General features: G+C 38.3%; 1 protein-coding gene across 3 annotated transcripts; it reads left to right on the top strand.

Moving 5' to 3' along the window:
* Positions 1-272: 272 nt before the first annotated feature.
* foxred2 (FAD-dependent oxidoreductase domain containing 2) lies at positions 273-17,002 on the top strand. Of its 3 annotated transcripts, none has more exons than XM_028815578.2 (12): positions 273-389; positions 2,339-2,484; positions 2,980-3,137; positions 3,945-4,168; positions 6,237-6,551; positions 6,690-6,941; positions 7,357-7,653; positions 9,219-9,385; positions 9,469-9,634; positions 9,730-9,962; positions 10,133-10,303; positions 14,932-17,002. In XM_028815578.2, exons 3-12 carry the CDS (start codon positions 3,135-3,137, stop codon positions 15,114-15,116), a joined length of 2,013 nt encoding a protein of 670 aa, XP_028671411.1. In that variant the 5' UTR covers positions 273-389; positions 2,339-2,484; positions 2,980-3,134; the 3' UTR covers positions 15,117-17,002. The 3 variants fall into 3 exon arrangements, with proteins under 3 accessions (XP_028671411.1, XP_051790481.1, XP_028671412.1); XM_051934521.1 differs by having other exon boundaries at positions 287-308; XM_028815579.2 differs by lacking the exon at positions 273-389 and adding an exon at positions 669-733.
* Positions 17,003-22,867: the final 5,865 nt, after the last annotated feature.

Here is a 22,867-nt window from a genome sequence, read left to right as displayed (position 1 = left end):
TGTCCCAAAATAAATGTCCCTTGCTTATGAAAGACCCTGTTAGTAAATAAATACATCATCAGTATTCTATAATACATCATCGGTATTCTATTTTATACAGTGACTATTTACATTTGGAAACACACCGTTATTATAGCCGTCGCTAGATTTTGTGCGCGTTTTTATTTCCACGGGCCGCTGCTTTTTGTTTTTCGTCGTTTGGTGAGCTCCCGCTCGCTCTCTCATACAATGTACAGATTGCCTCTGAGCTATTTAACAGAGTGTTTCTTCCCATCTGTCTGCAAGCACCGCCCACCGTGAAGTGAACGGTATCTTGCTGGTGCTTTCCAGTAGTTTGGCTTTTGAATTACTAAATACACACGAAATGTGGAGTAGATAACGCCGTTAAGGTAAGACAATACACGTGCGGAAATGGTTGGAGACGAACTGACGGCTACGTTGCTAACAAGAAGCCGGGGTCTGGACAGACGGCCTGCTGGAATTTCCGTGTCGCGGCCTTAACTCGTAAATGGGTGGTGCTGCGCAATTATAAAAGCAGTCCGTCCTATTTCGATTGCCGCGGGCTTGCGTTCCAACACGTTCCTTGGTTTGACGCCAAGTCTTGTCGGTACATGATATTTAATTAGGTGGCGCGTTTCTGTTCCAGTTACACTACTTTTACTGAGAAAAATCCATTTATGGACAAGGATATTTTTTTATATAGGAATCTTGAACCTTTTACTCTGAAGTGAAGGTATCACAGAGCTGCCGGTTGTGCTATAGAATTTTTTTTTTCTTTACTTTACTTTACTTTACTTTACCCAGTGACATCGCGATGTGGCCGCGAGCGCAGGGAGCGGAATCAGAACGGACGTGCTTTAGAGTGGGCAGTTGATGATGGAACAGCACGAGGCTACGGTGCCATCAGCGATCTCAGACACCATGATATTTCAAGTCTCCTCCTACAAAGACTGAAACGTGTTCAGTCGGCATGACATACTTTTCACACATGCGATGTGGTTGATAGGGTATATTTGGTGATGGCAAAGACTGTTAATGTATGCAGACATACTTTTCACACATGCGATGTGGTTGATAGGGTATATTTGGTGATGGCAAAGACTGTTAATGTATGCACAGATTGAAAATCGCCATTTTCGACAAATAAAATTTCACTCATTCCACCCATCTGTCCAGGCGTGTTTCCACCTGGAGAGGAACCCCGAACTCACAGACAAAACACAAACACAGCCGAATTGCTACAGAATGTGTGTTGCCGTACTGTAGTGTCTAACATGTAATTTGATTGTACAGGTTCGCGTGGCTAACGCGGTCACGGCCTCTACTCACTGGAAGCTGAAAGGCCATCTATTCGACAATGCCGGACAGTGCACCCCCACCACACTGTAGTGGTTTAGTGTTACTAGTCAGCCTGACCAGCAAGCCTTTGAGATGTTGAAGGAACACCAGAGTACAATGAGAAAAGCCCACTTGAACCAGAGATGAGAACAGGATTTGGCCCTAAAATTTTGCAACCATTTGGCAGCAACACTAACACATATGCCACTGTGTCATTCACCTTTGTCAAGCACAAGTATTTATTTATTTATTTGTTAATTGGATCCAAGGATGACTCAGAATTTGTAAGCAAACCAAACTTGATTTTCAATGAGTGTCAGCATCCACGTTTTTAAGATATCCATTATGTAACACATACAAACAGATTTAAGAAACAGAGTACATAATGGTTAGTAATTTTTTCATAATTCAACAACTGGCAGGTTATGTTACTTGCTTAGGGATAGCGTTTGAGCCTCAAACCATTTCATACTTTGCATCCAAGCTGTTTACCATGTTTTTGCAGGCAGTGTGGCTTGTTACCTGTACTAGTAGTTGTAGTATTTTCCAGTGTACCATGTCTGCATGATCCAGCCAGCATGCCACATCCGTCTCTGGTGCCGTAGTAAAAAATATTAAAATATATGATTGGACTTTTGTTTTCTAATAAATAAAATTAACTTACTGAGTGTACTCAGTTTCCACTGTGAATATTTACTGAATCACATTAAATGTAACTTAACAGTATACTGCTTTAGAGTTGGGACGTAAGGCCCCTGAACCTGGATGATGAATCACACATTTAGTAAGTACTCTGACTATGTACACATATGAATTTCTGTAAAAACTATATCTTCTTATATTTGTAAAAGTGTTGGGGTTGTGTTTACTTAGAAATGTGCTTTGTGAAATACTGAATAATTAAATTATGTAATACTATGGCTGTTTAAAATTGTAGATTTAAATAAATAGATGCTTTTTTCATAATGTTGTGTTAATCTATTTAATACATTTATTTTAGGAGAACACCTTCAGTTTGAAGCTATAGTTTTGCCAATACCTTGCACACTGGACAGGCCCATTAAGTAATACAGTAGATCTCCCAATAGGGTGTGCTACAGTCTGACTTGATCTTCAGAGAATGGCAAGTTTTTTTAATATGAAACAGTGAGTATATCATGATATAATTTTCAAAGGATCTAAAGTACAAGACTTATTTGTTGGGATTAGCAGTAAATTAGCTAACAGATTTTAATAATAATAATAATAATAATAATTCTTTGCATTTATTTAAATTGAAATGTTTCAGCTAGGTGACATTGTTTATAGGGTGAGGGTAGCTTTTATTCTTTATTGCTTAGTTCTGTAGTTTATATTAGAGCTAATATACTAGATTTAAATGTGCTAGGTGAAACAAAGCTGTCTATTATATACAGATAAAGCCCTGAAGAGCAGTAGTTTTATTCTAAATTCTCAGAATCCAATTCTTGCTGTTAAGATATGCAAATAAATAACATAATGCTTTTCTTTTTTCAGCTGCATTAAAAGTTATCATTATACTATACATAAATATTTGGAGAAGATCAATTAAATGTTTACCAAACAAGACTGAATTTGTGTGCCTCGTCCTTAATATTATTATCATTTGTTTACTTTAAACAGATTATATAAAATGGGGTTGATTCCTTCCTTGTGCACAGTGCTGCCAGGATAGGCACTGTCTTCCTGATACTCAAAACTGGATAACTGTTATGGTGCATTAATGGATGGCTGTAATAGCTAAAAACTAGTGTAATTGGTGTCATGTTAGCTGTGTTATGGTAAGCAATGATATTTTTACATTTATTTGTAAAATGACTTGGTGTTAAAGAAAACCAATGAAGAATCACTTAAGAGTCTTTAAAAGCATAGTCTAAAATTATACTAATAATACTACAGTTTACATAAAGTCAGAAGTACATAGAGAAGCAAAAAACACTACTAGTGATTTCTGAAATTCCAAACTGAGAGCTAAGGAAAGCTTTTTGTTTAAATGATACGTTCAATTAACAGAAGATATTGGCCACAAATTAAGAAAGCTACTGTGTCTTTCAAACACCAGCTTTACCTAGCCCAGTCTCAAGTTTTCTTTTGGCATATCAGATGTAAAGAGTTTTGTTTTATTGTAGAAAACAGGATTTAAGTTCTCAAATATTTTCTGCAGTTGTCATTCAAACAGGGGACCCATTTGTTACAGAAAACAAAGTGCATCTTAAAGATGTGCCATGTGTGCTATAGTAATTGACGGCCTAAATGGCCAGTGTGAGTGATTAAGTGTACTTGAGTTTGCCTTTCAGTGGATTGTCATTCTATTCTGGTGTGGTTCCTGGACAACTTGCTACAGTTGTTTTTGACATGGTGACACAGTAGTGAAAAAAGGGAATGTAAAAATTAAATTAATAAATTTCAAATCTAATATGCATGGTGTTAAGTCACACAAAGTTAATTTATATGTAAATCACATTTTTTATCATATTTCTCCTGCAGTTCTTGAATTTGTATATGTTGTGGCATAGTAAGCATTCATGGCTTTCTTCATATGTAAAATATTTTTAACTGACTTTAATTTGTTTCTCTCACCTTCACAGTCAAGTGCTGTGATGTTGCAGGGTCTCTTCAACTGGCTCCTAGTGGCAGGACTTGTGTCTTGTGTGACTGATTCTAAGGACACACAACCAATCTCCAGTTACCATGACTACTGTGTTCTGGGAGCAGGTCCCTCTGGTTTACAAATGGGATGTTTTTTGGAGAAACAGGGAAGGGACTATATAGTTTTGGAGCGAAGTGACATCCCTGGGAGTTTCTTCCAGAGGTAACAGAAACACATTTACTGAACTTCTCACTGTAACTGTTTTGGGTAAATGTTTTAAATGCTTATTGATGTTTATAAAATTACACACACACATATATATATATATATATATATATATATATATATATATATATATATAATATATTATACTTGAAAATTCTTCCTCAAATTCAAATGGAACATAAAAACTATTTCCATACAATCTATTCTTTTGTCAATACAATTTATATTTCACTTAATTGAAATTTAGGATCATAGAGTCTGTACCAGTTGCTTGAAGTAAATAATCATTCATTTACTCATATACAAACACACACATATAGATAAAAAGTAGCTTATGCATTTAAATTTAATTTTCAAAGTGATGTGTTTTTAAACTGAACAATTACAGTTTTATTTCTATAATGCCTTGGTCATGTGTTTCTGTGGTCATACTAATTTCCTTACAGTATTGTGTGAGATGTCTTCAGATTTTTTAGAAGTAAAACATGTAATGTAAACTTGTAATGGTGCAATACCAGAAAAGTTGCTTATGAAGCAATAATAGTGCAGAAACTGTATAAAGTTCATGTAAGGTTGATTAATTGATCTGTGGAAATAGCATATTTGTTTTTGTATGACATCTGAACTAAAGGGTATGATAAGAGAGTACAGAAAGTTTGGACCTGAAGAGAAATTAGCATGCTTCAGTTTTTGTATTATAGACATTGGACAAACTTGTCAATATGACACTTTTTTTTCTCTACCATCCAAAATGTGTTTAAACAAATGTTAATCAGTAAAAGCATTTGATGTACTGACAGCGTAAGGTGGCATCAGTTTAAAGTAACATTATAATCATAAGACGGATCGTATATGTAATAACTAGCCAAGGGATTGGTGTGCAAGATTTAAATACAAAAAATCCAGAATACGAGACAAAATTGATGGTCAAGAAATGTAGAGTCAGTAACCAGAATATTTCAAGCCACCAAAGTCAAAATGCAAGACATAAATGAAAGTCTGTGAACAGAAAGGAATCGGTAACAAATTTGAACTGTACATAAATGTATGATGCTGACCTTTATGTGGTCGAAGTAATGACATCATCCGTTGCACACTCCAGGTTATCCTGCTCAGCAACAGCCTTATAGCCCTGCATCACAAACAGCATTTTTTATAATGGGCCTCTCCCATTAAGAAACAAAATGGTGCCACGTCAAGACATATTCCAAAAATAACATCTTTAAAAATGTTTTAAATTATAAGACCAACCTCACAATTAGTTTAATTGAATTCTGAAACCCTCCAAATTATATATAGTTTATTTTTAGCAAACAAGGGAAAAGTGATAAAATATAAAGTAAAGTCCAGATCATGACACATGAGAGGTCAGTGTTTGTGTGTTATCCTTTTGCATTGTTGAAGGTTAAATCTTCTTCTAAATTCATATTCAACATAACTACCATCTTCATTCAGGCAAACAGCTAGTACATCTCCATCCCTGACTTTCTACAAACTGGTGTTATTCAATTCTAAAACTGTGGAAATTCAACAGTGCTTTATCTAACGCTTTCTTCAAGACAAACAATTGCTAACTACAAGAATACTTTTCACACCCTTCCTGCATATAAACACCCTAATCTTAAGAATTAATGGTTAAGAGTATATAGTACTCCAAGTTTCAACTTTAGACAATTTTTTGAAGCAATAGAACAGTGTTTTTTCAGGTCACTCTTATACAGTTATCAGCATAACTGTTTCTTCACTGCAGTCTAATTTTTGTCCTAGAAGTGCATCGTGCTTTCTTCAGCTGCCACCTGTACTAGTGCTTCAGATAACTAGCATTTACTTCATGATGTTTACAATGTTTTTTTTTTTCTTAAAGTCAAAATAATTTCTCCACACTCGTTTCTTGCTGAGGAAGGTTCAGAGGGTTACGATTTTCTCTCTCTTAATACTATATGTTTAAGAAATATGGTGGGTTGTCAATTTTACATTATATTTAAATTAATTTTTAAATTTGCTTGCATTTGTATATGTGCAATAATAAGTAGCATACTAAAATTTGATCACGGTCTCATTCCAGATATCCACGTCACAATCGGCTAATAAGTATCAACAAGCAGTATACTGGAAAAAGTAACAAAGAGTTCAACCTGCGACATGATTGGAACTCCTTGCTGAGTGATGATGACACACTATTGTTTCGGCATTATTCTTCTGAATTTTATCCCCATCGTGAGTCTATGCTCCACTACCTGAAAGACTTCACCTCCAAACTTGGCATCAAAGTGAAATATGGCACAGAGATTATTAGTGTTCATAAATTTGATGAAGGCACTTCTTGGTATAGCCATCAATACAAATTAATAGATAAAATAGGAAACCATTTTAGTTGCAGGTGTGTTTAATACTATTAATATATTTAAAAATTACAGTGGCTTACAGTGGAATTGTAAAAAATGTGAAAATACCATAAATGATGATCAATTACCAGAGATTGAATGCTATTCATAGTAAATTTTGGTTTTTGTTTCAGTGTACTACTGGTTGCAACAGGACTCTGGGTTCCACACATTATTAACTTTCCTGGTTCTGAGCACCTTGAAGGCTATGAATCCATCTCAGTTGATGCAAAAACATTTGTTGGCCAAACAGTTCTTATTTTGGGAAAGGGAAATTCAGCCTTTGAAACTGCAACTAATCTTCTTGGTGTGACAAACCATATTCACCTCTATAGCAGATCACCTGTAAGGTTGGCCTGGGAAACGCACTATGTAGGTGACTTGAGGTAAGCATGCCAGTGAAATATTTATTAGCATACGCTATGCAAACATCCAGTTTAACAAACATTGTATAGTCTTGTAAAGTACATTCATAAAGGTGATGATTATTATTTGTGTGCCTACTTCCATTTACATCCTGTTCTCGTTTTTTGTATTCCTTTTGGCATCAAAACCAGCCTGTATCATACTGCATATTGTTCTCTGCATTTTACTCCAAATATCTGAACCACCTTCCTCGGTTTTCATTATTGCCAGAAAAGATGATTTGGAAGTCATAGTAAAAGGAAAAAAAGAAATATCTGTTAGTAACATCTGGTTATGAAACTGTTTTTTTAATGCTCACGTATGAGGGAAAAACAAGCTGTTGAGGATACATCTGTTTTTTAATGTTTGTATATTGTGATGTGATTTCCTCTGCAGGGCTTTTAACAATGAACTTTTGGACACCTACCAGTTGAAATCTCTAGATGGACTTGTAGAGGGTAGTCTAGAGGAGCTGGCAGTGTTAAAAGATAACCAAGGCCAGTTTCACCTTACTTTGGCACAGCTGCTGCAGGAGCTTAATGTGTCTACACATGCTGTAAAACATGGTTTGGACAGTCAAACCCTTATGGCTCTTCTTCCCTCATACCAAGATGACAACTTCTCTATGAGGAGGCCTTACAACCGAATTATTCGCTGCCTGGGATTTGAATTTGACTTCTCCTTATTTCGCAAGTATTTGTTTGAATATTACCTTTATGACTTAATCCTAATTTGCATTTTAGTAGGTGTTTGCATTGATCCATTTGTGGTGGCCATTATTCTATGCAAACACACAAGTCTGTATATTATAAATATTAAAAACATATTGAAGTTATGTGGGTCAACTGATGCATGCAGTCAGGGAAATAGAAAAGAATAGATGCAAATTTACAATAAATAAATAAAAAGATGGCCTATCTTGACATGTTTCATGCATGTCTTTATTAACTTTCTAAAACTTTCCGTGAGTTTTTCTTTTTCCAAAATTCTGCACTTAATTTCCATAGGGAGTCTGAAATCACTGTTTAATTGTCAATTGTCTCAGAGAGTCAACTTTGTAAGGTCTGTAGTTACAGGAACATAACATCTTAAAGCCTGTTTAATCCAGTACATAGTTGGGGGGAAGGAGGAGCACATTTCGGCATCACCAGGCACAAGTGAAAAACTAATCCTGGATGGGTTGTTAGTTCCACTTACGCAATCACCCAAACTCACGCAGGGCCAATTTAAAATTGCTAGTTAGACTGACATGAATGTCTTTGGAGACTGACATGAACATCTTTGGGATGTGATAGAAAACCAGACTACTCGAATAAACACCCTCACAGAAATGAGATCATGTAAATTCCATACTGATTACAAAGTGGCTTAGGATGTGTATTTAATATGACGTTATCTGCTGTGGCATTATATTGCCACAAATGGTTAAAATGAAATACCTAATTCCATCCATAGAATACAGTCATCTGTAACCCCCAGGCAGAAGTACAACCTTACTCAAGACTCATTAAAGGAACAGGCATGCAATAACCTAATTCTTTACTTTAAATTATTTTTTTTGTGCTGCAAACAAAAGATTCAAAAGCTTAACATATTTCCAGTGAAGGAAGTGTTAAGATACTAGTAGAGCATAATCAACATTGAAAGATCAGAGTTTTTTAAAAATAAAACATACAGATGCTTTGGATACATTTTTAAATGTCACCTGTCCACTTGTTTTACTGTAGTTTATTATAAAGGAAACCCCCTGAAACCCCGTTCTACTGCATACTCTGTATTACATCCCTTAATTGAGGTTGAGAAGATGAATTACTTTTCTTTTGCTAAAGTTAGTGCACACTTTTTTAATTTTATTGATTAGATGTGAATCTTCATTCCATTTAACAAACTCTTCTAAAAGCAAACTGTAAAGTCTGTCTGCTTATCAGTATAATTCATGTTTTAATAAATCACTTCACAGTATTGCAGCATCATTCACACAGAAAATGACTGCAAGCGATCTCCTAGCATTAGGTCTGTTTCATGTTCTGATGTTCTCTTGCAGTAATGTTTAGGTTGAATTTGGATAGGATTTTACTTTCTTCACTCATAAGTGGTAGTTGAAAATTTCTATATTCCCAAGGACTTTCAAGTTGTGAAAAGAAACATAACACACTTGTATAGATGTCTTCCTTTCACTCATACTATAGAATAGTGAGACAAATCATGCATAAAGTTAAAAATACAGTTTGTTCATTTGCATATTTTTTCTTTCCCAGTGGAACCAAACTCACCCCAGTGGCTGGTGGCAGGAAAAAGTATCCTCGTATTACACCATGGTATGAGGCAGTGAATGATCCTGGAATTTTTGTGATTGGGACTGCGAGTCATTCCATTGATCATCGAAAGTCAGCTGGAGGCTTCATACATGGCTTTAGGTACACAGGTAATATATTGATTAATAAAAAAGTTTTGTTGTTTTTAACAGGATAAGCATAAATGTGTAGAACAACTTCTGTGTCCTTATAGTGCGTGCTGTGCATCACATTTTGGAAAAGCGCCATCATGGAAATGTATGGCCAACAACAGTACAACCTACTAGCCTCCTTTTAAAAAACATCCTTCGCCGATTGAATGAGGCATCGGGAATATACCAAATGTTCAGTGTACTGGGAGATGTGGTGTTAATGCAGAGGTGAGTGATCTACTACATATCTGACTCTCCAATGAACTCTCCAGGCATGTATATTTCTGCTTTTGACCGTTTATTTGTTTTCTCATTTTTCATAGCAAGGGTTCTCAATTTAAATATTTAGAAGAATTTCCTCTCTTATCACTACCTAAATTGGAGGACCTGTCTGGACACCAGGTTGAGCCTTCTGGACTGTTTGTTATAAACATGGAATATGGAAAGAATTTGAGCAATGTTTTGGGAAAGAATCGGGCGGTAAATAGCTGGAAAGATGCCTGGCACTCAAACTTTCTGCACCCTGTCATATATTTCTACAAAACACTGCCCACAGGTAATACAGTCATCACAATGCATTTTTACAAACATTTTATTACACCTGTTAGCTTAACTGAATAACACAGAAAGTGCAGATTCCACACAGTGCTGCAAAAAGTTAAGATTTTACTTATACAAAAAATGAATGCAATAGGTGCTTATCTTGAGAACTGTTGCCTTTTCCAGAATCTGAGATGAGGTTGCGCCCACAAGGCTGGCCTCTGCCTCGCCCTCAAGCTATACATCCCATTGTAGAAGACTTTCTTACAGAGTGGTGTGCTCCTGTGTCTCACATTCAACCACTGAGGCGTTTTTTGGAGAACTGCTTGGGCACTGATCTGAGGACTTTTTATGCAGGTAATAGAAATGCAGCTCTGAAATTTTGAGGTACTTTGGCTTCTTTTAAAGTTTTACAGAATCTGAAAGTATAGTATGCTGTCTCAAGAGAATGAGCACAATTTTTCACAGTAATTAAATAAAATTCAAATCTTGAACAATGATCACGTGAAATTCATGGCATAATATGTGTTTTGAAATATCCATCTTTTAATTATTTTCTAAACCATGTGAGGGTATGACAGAGCAAGGGCACCCCCAGGTTCACATGGTGCAGAAACAAGACCAGTAGACTGCCTTAAAGAGAAAGATAGAACCACTGACCGCAAGAATAATCCTGCGGTACTACCATGGGAACATATAATGGCCGCTTAAGACAGTTACACTTTGAAGTTGTGATGATTGCCCCAGAAGGAAATGTTGATATGCACTTGCATAAATTAGGGGGATTGGGGGGGCTGAGTGGAAGTATGCAGTGCTCTCCCAGTCCATTAGGTCATTTGGCTTTTTACAGAATCTCAATAAATTAAATAAATAAAATTAAGAGTGAGGTCAGGAAGGAAATGCCCAAGGTTGTAATACTTCCTTGCCACTGAACACAACATAATAGCAGGGAAATTGTATAGTGTCATATTGTTTTTGGAAAGGGCAAGTAGCTGGAGTGCCAACTTGGGGACTAAACACAAGAGTACAATAAATAGCTTAAGGGTACAAAGACATCAGGAGTTGCCAGAGGGAATTCTGTCCTGATGTTCTTGGAGTGAATGGAAGGCTATCCCTGTTCTAAAAAGTGTTGATGAAAGGAGTTTAAAGCTGCATCCGTAACAGAGGCTACTTAAGTTTTCAGTTGTTAGGATTGTGGATGAACACTCAACTGGTGGCAGGAGGAGACACCAGGGTCTAAAAGAGATGAGATGGGAAGTGAGAAGAGACATGCATTTTGGTATTGGAAGAGTGGTTAAGCAGAAGAGTAACCCGACTTTTAACTGACAGGGATTCAACAAAGTTTAGGCAATAAATATAACATATTACTGATATTGTTTGATATGCAGAAAGTAGTGATAGATAGATAGATAGATAGAGAGATACTTTATTAATCCCAAGGGGAAATTCACATACTCCAGCAGCACCTTACTGATACAAAAAAACAATATTAAATTAAAGATTGATAATAATGCAGGTAAAAACAGACAATAATACTTATAATAATAACTAGGGGGCTCCGCCCCCTGCTCGCTTCGCTCGCCATCCCCTGTTGTTGGGAATGACAAAGAGCGCGATGTATGAATGAGATATAGAATAGTGTGACGGTGTAGATGATGCAAATAGAAAGCAAACAATAAAGTGTGTGGCACAGTGTAAAGGTTTATTTGAAAATTTCTTTGTACACGCCGTTTAAGTGTAAAGGGTAATTTCAGGTCAGAACTTGTAAGGTCAATGAAGATGGTTATTGTTGTGATCAGAGTCAAGTTTGTCAGAGCTTAGAAAGAGTTGTGTCTCTCCAGGAAGTAATGGAATGACTTGGGTATTTATGTTTTGCACATTAATATTTTTTGGACCTAATATAGTGCGTTGTGTTAAAAGGGGCATTTGGTCTAATGAGATTGCTGTTCCAAATCTCTCTGTAACTAAGTTGTCGCAGATAAAGGCTTGAGGAATTGTAATAATATGTGGCTGAAGTCCATCTGTATTGGTGAGTGTACCATCTCTCAGTTGTAATAAGCAATTGTTATGATTTGGTTCTGGACATCGTATCTTTTTTACTAACTGTATCTTTTGAAAGCAATGCCAATTGTCTGTGTATTTTAAGGTGCACTGAACAATAGCTGAGTGCAAGGCATCTGGAAGAATAGCTAAGCACTGTCTAAAATCTCCTCCTCCTAAAAGTACCTTTCCTCCAAAGCGAATATTATTATTCATAAACGTTTGTAGAAGTTTATGAATGGTGTTGAGTAAGTGACTTCATGCCATTGTACATTCATCAATAATTCACATTTTTTCAAGACGGATGTCACGTGCAGTGCCACCGTTAATGTTCATAGTGGATACCGATTTGTAGGATCTAATGCAGTTGATAAAGATTTCACTTTCAGGTACATCGTTAGTTAGAAGCTTTTGTAGATATTCAGTATATGAATGTAAAGGAGGCAGTCTAATTTGACCCTTTTGACAACAACGTGTAAATGTATTACTTGTATTGCCAGTTGTTTCTTCAGGGAAGTGAACTGAATGACAATGATTGCAAATGACATTCATTAATCCGAATGAATTTTCCTGGTGTATATTTTGCTTGTGCCGTTTGAGAGGCGCGTTGTTGCATGTGTAGTATTTGGGACGTGTTGTTTTGGAGCTGTAATCGATTTGCCTGTGCTGTGTGAGAAGCCCGTTGTTTCCTTCCTTGCCATTAACGTATGTCTGAGACGGGAGGTGTTTCGTTTTGAATCCGTGCCTGTTGCGATGCAGCACTTTGATTGATAGCTTGCATCATGTGGATCTAGGATGTAGATTTGTGCATATTTGCGTTGTTGATTTGTTTCAGGGTGCACTGTTCCAATGCGATTCAGTATTTGTGCACATATGCGAAAGCAGTATGGGCCATTGCCTTTTGGTGGCCTGATATTTACTCCGTTAGATGCAAAAGCAAATGAACTATTGTAGGATCTAATGCAGTTCATAAAGTTTTTACTTTTAGGTACATCGTTAGTTAGAAGCTGTAGTTGAGCTTTGCGTTTTTGGAGTCGAGACATTTTTTCTTTTAGAAATATGGATAAGTAATAAGGAGTATTGCACTCACTGTTAATATGGAGCCTTTTCTGCGGTTGATCGGTTAATAGTGCCTTATTGTAATGAGATCCACCTATGCTGCATAGCCGTCTATTTTGTTGTTTCTTTCGTGTTCGTGTGTTTGTTCCTGTTATCCTTTCCTTTTCGTTTTGTACCCGTGACCGTGTATTCATGACTTGTTTCTTTCTCAGCATGCGAAATATGGATAAATAATAAGGAGGATCGCAGTCACTGTTAATATGTTTCCTTTTCTGCAGTTGAACGGTTAATAGTGCTTTATCGTAAGGAGATCCACCAATGCTGACACCTATGCTGTCTAGTGTGAAGGTGTTGACGTTCACTTTAGAATATGTGGCTTTGGGTGTCACTTCTTATGGATGTGTGTGTGTGTGGGGGTGGGTGGGTGAGGATTGTTGTTGCGCGAGCGTCTTCTTTCTTTTTGTGTTCCTGTGTCTTGTTGAATCCCCCTCTTTGTGTGTGTCCCGTCCGTTGCTTGTAGGGTCTGTGGGGTGGTTTTGTTGTGTTCTTTTTTTTTGTGTTCCATGGGCTTGTTGAATCCCCCTCATGGTGTGTGTCCTGTCCGGTGCCTGTAGGGGGTGGGGGGGGGGGGGGGGGTGGGAGGTTGGTTGCCTTGCTGTTGTGCGCGAGCCTCTTTTTTTTTTTTTTTTTTTTTGGGTCTAGTTTCGTGTGCAATGTGTTTCGTGCTTTGCCTGCATTTGACTACTTTTTTATGTGCCTTTTCCTTTTTTCGGTGCTCCTTGCGCGTCATTTCTCCTTTTTTGTCTTTTTTCTGTGCTCACTCCTTTTTTCTGTGGTCTTGTCCGTCTGTCGCGGCCCCTCATCCGCCTCTCGCGGCCTCTTTTGTCCCCCTCTCGCGGCTCCTCATCCGCCTCTCGCGGACTCTTTTTGCGCCTGCGCAGTACGTCCTTTTGCAGCTACGGCCCATGGCCGGATGTGCCTGCGTCCATCATCCGGTTTAGCATTCTCGGTTAGTAATATGGATAATAATAACAATAGGTAGTAGCATCCAAAAGTTTATGCGCAACCACATTCTGATTTAGAATGGAAACACACAAGCATTGATGAAGCACCTTTAGAAAGTGTGAAGCCTTCCTTATTGAATCATAGGGGTCTGTAATATAGTTTTGTTTTACCATTTTTACTCTGCAGTGTTGTAACCTTAAGGATAGAGCCTCAACATGGTCAATTCACGGGCTTACCACTAAACATATGCTGTTTATTATACAGTTTGTAAGTTGCAATAGAGATGTGTTCTCATCAAAATAAGACAGGAGTAAATGTATTAGGTGGTTGTGTCTAAAATTTGTGTTATAGCTTCTTTGAAGTCATATTCATTTTGTTTTTGAAATTTTACGTATGTTTTTATCACTGTTTTTTTTGTCCTGGTTGTGACATCACTTTCTTTTTTGGATGGTTACAATCATTTTATGACTATTATGACTATTTTGCATGGCCAATTAACTTTTTGACTTTGTGTTCTTTCTTTGTGACTTCTGTTTTGGTTGCTTGGTTTTTATGGCATTTTCTAGTATGTGACTGCTTTGTCTCCACCTTCACTATGTTTTTGCATGTCCCCAATGGCACTTTTCTATGCCCTGGTACAATTCTTATAATTCTAAAATTTTTCTCTCCATTAGTGTTTTGGCATGTGGTGCCTTTTGCAAATCATTAGAGTTGGGTTCACATTCTAATAAACAGTCTTAATATTTAAATGGGATTACAAAAGTAGATAATGCTGTGCCATTTACAGATGGGGCAGTGGGAGTTTGTATATATACATTTTTGACATAATACAGGCATCATTTTGAATGCTACATCAATTACACCATTTATTTTTCTTTTAGAGACTTGCTTCAAGCATGCTCTGATTAGTAAGAAGACGCCACTATTCTGCCAACAAGGTTACCTGAAGGGCCAGGGCCTTTTAGGAAATAAAAGGTTGTGGCAGCATGCAGTGGATGCTGGACTGATGGATGACTACCGTTCGGATACTACCAGAGAACAGCCAGATGATAATATGTCTTTGTGAAGCAGCACAATGCCAGAAGGAATTCTCATGTGAATACTTGGTGGTGCTAGCAGTGAACTTACCCTTTGTGGTCTGATACATTGATTGAATTAATAATCAAGAACCACTGCAGCATTAAGAAAGATACAAATAGTGTTTCTAATAACATCTGCATTATGCCTAAGAAAGGGTGGACTGATTTAAAATGTAAGGATAATTTATCTAAGTTGGCAAAATATGCTTTAATTATATTTAAGATAAAGTGGTTTGGTATTCAGGATTCAGGTAATGCATTCAGCAAACATATTTAATTTTTGTATGAAATTATGCCAAATATTTAAGTAAGAAAACATTCTCGGGTTGACACTCTGGGAAAGAGGGTAGTATTGCTGGATCCAGCATCCTATTTTCCTCCTACACCCCCAAGGTATATATATTAGGTTGATTGACAGTTATAAATTGGCCACCTATGTGCATGTGAATGTAGGTGTTTGTGAGAAATGGGCTTGTAATGTATTGTGCCCCATTTAGTATTGGCTTTCTTGTGAAATTTGCTACAAGGATAAGCCCCAGCCCATTGTGAGCCACCCTGAAAAGGATTCATGGGTTTGAGAATGTCATGTCATAATACACTCTCAGGTGCTTTTAAATTTATATTTTTAAAGTAATTCTGTGGTACTTAAACACTGACTTTAGGTCATTACTGTGCTAATTAGTGTATTTCTGATCTCTCCTTCTGTACATTTACAAGTATTTTTGGCCATCATGCAAATATAATACAGTGTAAGTGCCAAATAGGATTGTCCGGTATCCTGTCCAGGAAGAAAAGGCAACCCTTGCCAGGAAGGGAGGCCAGAGTGGAAGGCCAGCGATGGACTGGTGACTCTACAAGGGAGGAAGGGAGTCAAGGAAAATGGGCATGGGGGAGTTAGCCTGTTCAAAGTATATACTCCCCCCCGATACACTAGAGGGCAGAAGCCATGTGTTGCTGCGCCCATTTTTGAAACTGGGGGCAGGTTGAGAATTGTAGTGCCATGTGACAGCCCCGATGAGTGTTGTGGATAACTCCAGGGGGAACTGCAGGGATAGACCCATCCTGACACTTCTGACTGACCCGGAAGTGTCTCCTTCAGACTTTGCCAGGGACTGGTTTAAAAAAAGTCCTCTGCCTCACCTCAGACAGTCAGATTTGGGAGGCAGAGGACAATACTTGCATGAAGTAAGAGTTGGGAGGAAGAGAAGAAAGAGGAAGGATTCACCATCCTTGTGTGTACAGTGCTATATAAAGGTACTTGGATGAAATTCAAATAATTATATGTGAACCTGTGACTGTTCCTATCAGTTGTGTCTGGTGGTCAGGGCTCAGTTGCACCCCCTGTCTTCTGCAACAGTCATCTTTATAGTTCAACAGTCTTGGATAGTAACATATCCCATTAACACTTGAAGTGAACTGTGACGCCCATTTTTTTGCTGTAGTTTGTCAGTCGGTCATAAAATATTAAAAATATCCCTTCATTCCTTTCAGATAGTCTTATGTGATATGGAATACTAGAATCTAATGATACAAAGCCTCAAGTTTTTTTTCCGTATTTTAAAATTCAGAATGCTTTACTTAATACTGGTATGTCCCATCATTTCTACATTACATTTCTACAATTTTCTACAATAAAGATGCCCTCTGCAACCAGCACAGTTACTCTTATTAAAATGCCTGGATAACAAAATGTTAATTATTTATTATATGGAAAAGCATATCTCAGAAGTAATTTGTTGAGTTTTGAATGTTAGAATTCTTAAATTCCAGGTTTCTGTCTTAAATTGAACTTGAACAACCTGTTTCTACCTTGTATACTTTTCTTGTCATATAATGATTAATTACTAATAACTAGCATGTAATTGAGACTAATTAAGTTAATGATGATAAACTGAACTGAATAAAGTGGTTATGAGAATGTTTTTTATTATTTGTTTATTATGAAAGGACTTAATGACTATTCAACTATTTTATAATCAGCTCACTATATGTTGTACTTGAACTAGGCCAGTGCTGCCTAACTGATGGATCAGATGCTGGGTTTCCATTGACCACATCAAGTTGGTTTAGTACTCTAATTTACCTGTAACCAATCAGAATAAACTCCAAGATATTAAAAGTTATACTCTGATATATTAAAGCAAAGATTGCATGAAAATGCCTAGAAAATTCCTTGTTCAAAGAGAAAAAGACTTTTCTATTACAAGTTATTCAATTTTTAAACTTTTTAGTAAAGCATGTGAAATTGTAGGTCTTTGTGCATACATTCCCAACTATAATCTGATAGAGACGAGTGTTGGAGCATTCGCTGATAGCGCATTGCCGCACCCACCACATGACAAAACACGTGGATTGGAACCTGAGTGGAGCAGATGACAGCTCAGCATCATATTGGAACAGTGTGAGGTTTTTTACGGTGGCAACCCCCACGTTTCCCCTGTGGAACCTGCTTGCAGAGCTGGATGTATAGGTTGAAAGGGAATTGCTGTCCTGAACCAGCAATCTTGATGTGGTTCCAAGAATAAGAGAAACCTAATAATATCAGAATCATCCTGCCAAATGTGAGGGCTATAACATTTACATATTTATATTTTGCTTAAACTCTTAGTAAGATACTTTCATGCTTAAACCTCTTTTGCATGTTTAGGCTCATTGTTTCCTTATCTATTATTCTGTAGGACTGAACAGTATTCATCACCAATTTCTATTCCCAAAAATTCTACAAAATACAACTTTATGAAGGTCCGCACATAAAACATCCATATTACTAACCGAGAATGCTAAACCGGATGATGGACGCAGGCACATCCGGCCATGGGCCGTAGCTGCAAAAGGACGTACTGCGCAGGCGCAAAAAGAGTCCGCGAGAGGCGGATGAGGAGCCGCGAGAGGGGGACAAAAGAGGCCGCGAGAGGCGGATGAGGGGCCGCGACAGACGGACAAGACCACAGAAAAAAGGAGTGAGCACAGAAAAAAGACAAAAAAGGAGAAATGACGCGCAAGGAGCACCAAAAAAAGGAAAAGGCACATAAAAAAGTAGTCAAATGCAGGCAAAGCACGAAACTAGACCCAAAAAAAAAAAAAGAGGCTCGCGCACAACAGCAAGGCAACCAACCCCCCCAACCCCCCCCCCGGCCCCCCATCCCCTACAGGCACCGGACAGGACACACACCATGAGGGGGATTCAACAAGCCCATGGAACACAAAAAAAAGAACACAACAAAACCACCCCACAGACCCTACAAGCAACGGACGGGACACACACAAAGAGGGGGATTCAACAAGACACAGGAACACAAAAAGAAAGAAGACGCTCGCGCAACAACAATCCTCACCCACCCACCCCCCCACACACACACACATCCATAAGAAGTGACACCCAAAGCCACATATTCTAAAGTGAACGTCAACACCTTCACACTAGACAGCATAGGTGTCAGCATTGGTGGATCTCCTTACAATAAAGCACTATTAACCGTTCAACTGCAGAAAAGGAAACATATTAACAGTGACTGCGATCCTCCTTATTATTTATCCATATTTCGCATGCTGAGAAAGAAACAAGTCATGAATACACGGTCACGGGTACAAAACGAAAAGGAAAGGATAACAGGAACAAACACACGAACACGAAAGAAACAACAAAATAGACGGCTATGCAGCATAGGTGGATCTCATTACAATAAGGCACTATTAACCGATCAACCGCAGAAAAGGCTCCATATTAACAGTGAGTGCAATACTCCTTATTACTTATCCATATTTCTAAAAGAAAAAATGTCTCGACTCCAAAAACGCAAAGCTCAACTACAGCTTCTAACTAACGATGTACCTAAAAGTAAAAACTTTATGAACTGCATTAGATCCTACAATAGTTCATTTGCTTTTGCATCTAACGGAGTAAATATCAGGCCACCAAAAGGCAATGGCCCATACTGCTTTCGCATATGTGCACAAATACTGAATCGCATTGGAACAGTGCACCCTGAAACAAATCAACAACGCAAATATGCACAAATCTACATCCTAGATCCACATGACGCAAGCTATCAATCAAAGTGCTGCATCGCAACAGGCACGGATTCAAAACGAAACACCTCCCGTCTCAGACATACGTTAATGGCAAGGAAGGAAACAACGGGCTTCTCACACAGCACAGGCAAATCGATTACAGCTCCAAAACAACACGTCCCAAATACTACACATGCAACAACGCGCCTCTCAAACGGCACAAGCAAAATATACACCAGGAAAATTCATTCGGATTAATGAATGTCATTTGCAATCATTGTCATTCAGTTCACTTCCCTGAAGAAACAACTGGCAATACAAGTAATACGTTTACACATTGTTGTCAAAAGGGTCAAATTAGACTGCCTCCTTTACATTCATATACTGAATATCTACAAAAGCTTCTAACTAACGATGTACCTGAAAGTGAAATCTTTATCAACTGCATTAGATCCTACAAATCGGTATCCACTATGAACATTAACGGTGGCACTGCACGTGACATCCGTCTTGAAAAAATGTGAATTATTGATGAATGTACAATGGCATGAAGTCACTTACTCAACACCATTCATAAACTTCTACAAACGTTTATGAATAATAATATTCGCTTTGGAGGAAAGGTACTTTTAGAAGGAGGAGATTTTAGACAGTGCTTAGCTATTCTTCCAGATGCCTTGCACTCAGCTATTGTTCAGTGCACCTTAAAATACGCAGACAATTGGCATTGCTTTCAAAAGATACAGTTAGTAAAAAAGATACGATGTCCAGAACCAAATCATAACAATTGCTTATTACAACTGAGAGATGGTACACTCACCAATACAGATGGACTTCAGCCACATATTATTACAATTCCTCAAGCCTTTATCTGCGACGACTTAGTTACAGAGAGATTTGGAACAGCAATCTCATTAGACCAAATGCCCCTTTTAACACAACGCACTATATTAGGTCCAAAAAATATTAATGTGCAAAACATAAATACCCAAGTCATTCCATTACTTCCTGGAGAGACACAACTCTTTCTAAGCTCTGACAAACTTGACTCTGATCACGACAATAACCATCTTCATTGACCTTACAAGTTCTGACCTGAAATTACCCTTTACACTTAAACGGCGTGTACAAAGAAATTTTCAAATAAACCTTTACACTGTGCCACACACTTTATTGTTTGCTTTCTATTTGCATCATCTACACCGTCACACTATTCTATATCTCATTCATACATCGCGCTCTTTGTCATTCCCAACACCAGGGGTTGGCGAGCGAAGCGAGCAGGGGGCGGAGCCCCCTAGTTGTCTAATAAACAAATGCATCCAAAAAAAAAAGTATTTTACCCGCATAGAACTTTGCATATTACAGCATATTTTTCACTGTAATTGGGCCACATCATTTGTGTGTTCTAATACTATAAACAAGAGATTCTCTGAGAAATGGTAACTGTTACGTTCTTATTTCATTTCTTTGGTGTGGAAATGTGAAAAAATATTGAAATGTGTGTATTTGAAGGGTGTCATCAATAAGTGTCATGAATTTCAGTACGGGGATGTTTAGAATCAGTTTAGACTGATTTTGTTGTATGTTTGTGCATATTCTTCCTGGTAGTAGCTTTTTATTGCTATTGTGGAGATGTCTTTGTGGTGCCATTTTGTTCTTGTTATCTCTGGCATGTGTTACCATTTTGTGGAATTGTTTTATGACCATTGTCATTTTGTTTATGACTAGTTTCCGTTGCTTCTCATGTGGGACTGTCACTGCTTTTCATGACTTCATTGCATTGTCAGTATTTAGGATGGGTGCTCTTTAATACTGCATAAGTAGGTAAGGGAAAATCTTTTGAACAGTTTTAGAAACATCTTGCTTTTCTATTTTTGACTGTTATTTTTACATGTAACGTTTTTAGGGTTTGAAGATCAGTTTTAGTTGTGCCTGCTCCCTTGAAAGATTCTTCAGTGCTACAATTGGAGGCACTCTTCATCCATTTTACACACACAGGAGGCCATGTTTTACATCTACAGGGTGTTACAAAACAAAAGGGACAAATAAACAGTAGACAACCTATAAGCATTCTAAAGCTTCGTAAAAATTAAATTAGTTCCTTGTCTGTTATGTAGGGTGGTATAAATGCTTATCAACTAAAGTGTACCTTATGTCAGGTCTCCACCTGCTCACACCTTCCACCATTCTTCCGGCCTTTAATCCTTGTCCCAACAGGTGAATTTTCACCCACAACTAACCACCGACGTCAACACTTGCTAGCCTTCTGACTGGAAAGACTTCTCAACCCAGGCTAGGACCCACCTCTGGAGGCTAACTGATAAATTTCAGATTAGACCGAGCTTTTGGAACTCTAGGGTCTGCCATCCGAACACTCTTCTTTTAGGCCACGGGAGTTCCTGTGATGGGCGGCACGGTGGCGCAGTGGTAGCGCTGCTGCCTCACAGTTAGGAGACCCGGGTTCGCTTCCCAGGTCCTCCCTGCGTGGAGTTTGCATGTTCTCCCCGTGTCTGCGTGGGTTTCCTCCGGGCGCTCCGGTTTCCTCCCACAGTCCAAAGACATGCAGGTTAGGTGGATTGCTGATTCTAAATTGGCCCTAGTGTGTGCTTGGTGTGTGGGTGTGTTTGTGTGTGTCCTGCGGTGGGTTGGTGCCCTGCCCAGGATTGGTTCCCTGCCTTGTGCCCTGTGTTGGCTGGGATTGGCTCCAGCAGACCCCCGCAACCCTGTGTTTGGATTTAGCGGATTGGAAAATGGATGGATGGATGGAGTTCCTGTGATGCTCCAATTAAAAGGAAAAGTAACCCTTGTATGACCAGTCCATTATAATCGATAGTAGGAAGCCAAGATTAAATTGAAACCATGCGGTCTATTTTTTATTTGTTTGTTTGTTTGTCCCCCTATAGTACCTAACTTAATTGTTTTCTACACAAGTTATGGTGTTTAGAGCTCTATGGCCATTGTGATGCAGTTTCACTAAAAATTGAACACCAAGACATATTACAGTCCAGCATCTGTACCAAATAGAGTAAAACGACCTGCAGTTTATACAGTGCATCCGGAAAGTATTCACAGCGCATCACTTTTTCCACATTTTGTTATGTTACAGCCTTATTCCAAAATGGATTAAATTCATTTTTTTCCTCAGAATTCTACACACAACACCCCATAATGACAACAAGAAAAAAGTTTACTTGAGGTTTTTGCAAATTTATTAAAAATAAAAAAACTGAGAAATCACATGTACATAAGTATTCACAGCCTTTGCTCAATACTTTGTCGATGCACCTTTGGCAGCAATTACAGCCTCAAGTCTTTTTGAATATGATGCCACAAGCTTGGCACACCTATCCTTGGCCAGTTTCGCCCATTCCTCTTTGCAGCACCTCTCAAGCTCCATCAGGTTGGATGGGAAGCGTCGGTGCACAGCCATTTTAAGATCTCTCCAGAGATGTTCAATCGGATTCAAGTCTGGGCTCTGGCTGGGCCACTCAAGGACATTCACAGAGTTGTCCTGAAGCCACTCCTTTGATATCTTGGCTGTGTGCTTAGGGTCGTTGTCCTGCTGAAAGATGAACCGTCACCCCAGTCTGAGGTCAAGAGCGCTCTGGAGCAGGTTTTCATCCAGGATGTCTTTGTACATTGCTGCAGTCAGCTTACCCTTTATCCTGACTAGTCTCCCAGTCCCTGCCGCTGAAAAACATCCCACAGCATGATGCTACCACCA

Source organism: Erpetoichthys calabaricus, chromosome 12, assembly GCF_900747795.2.
Source record: "Erpetoichthys calabaricus chromosome 12, fErpCal1.3, whole genome shotgun sequence".
In the NCBI taxonomy this organism is placed as follows: Eukaryota; Metazoa; Chordata; class Cladistia; order Polypteriformes; family Polypteridae; genus Erpetoichthys; species Erpetoichthys calabaricus.
This window is presented reverse-complemented; position numbering and strand designations above follow the sequence as displayed.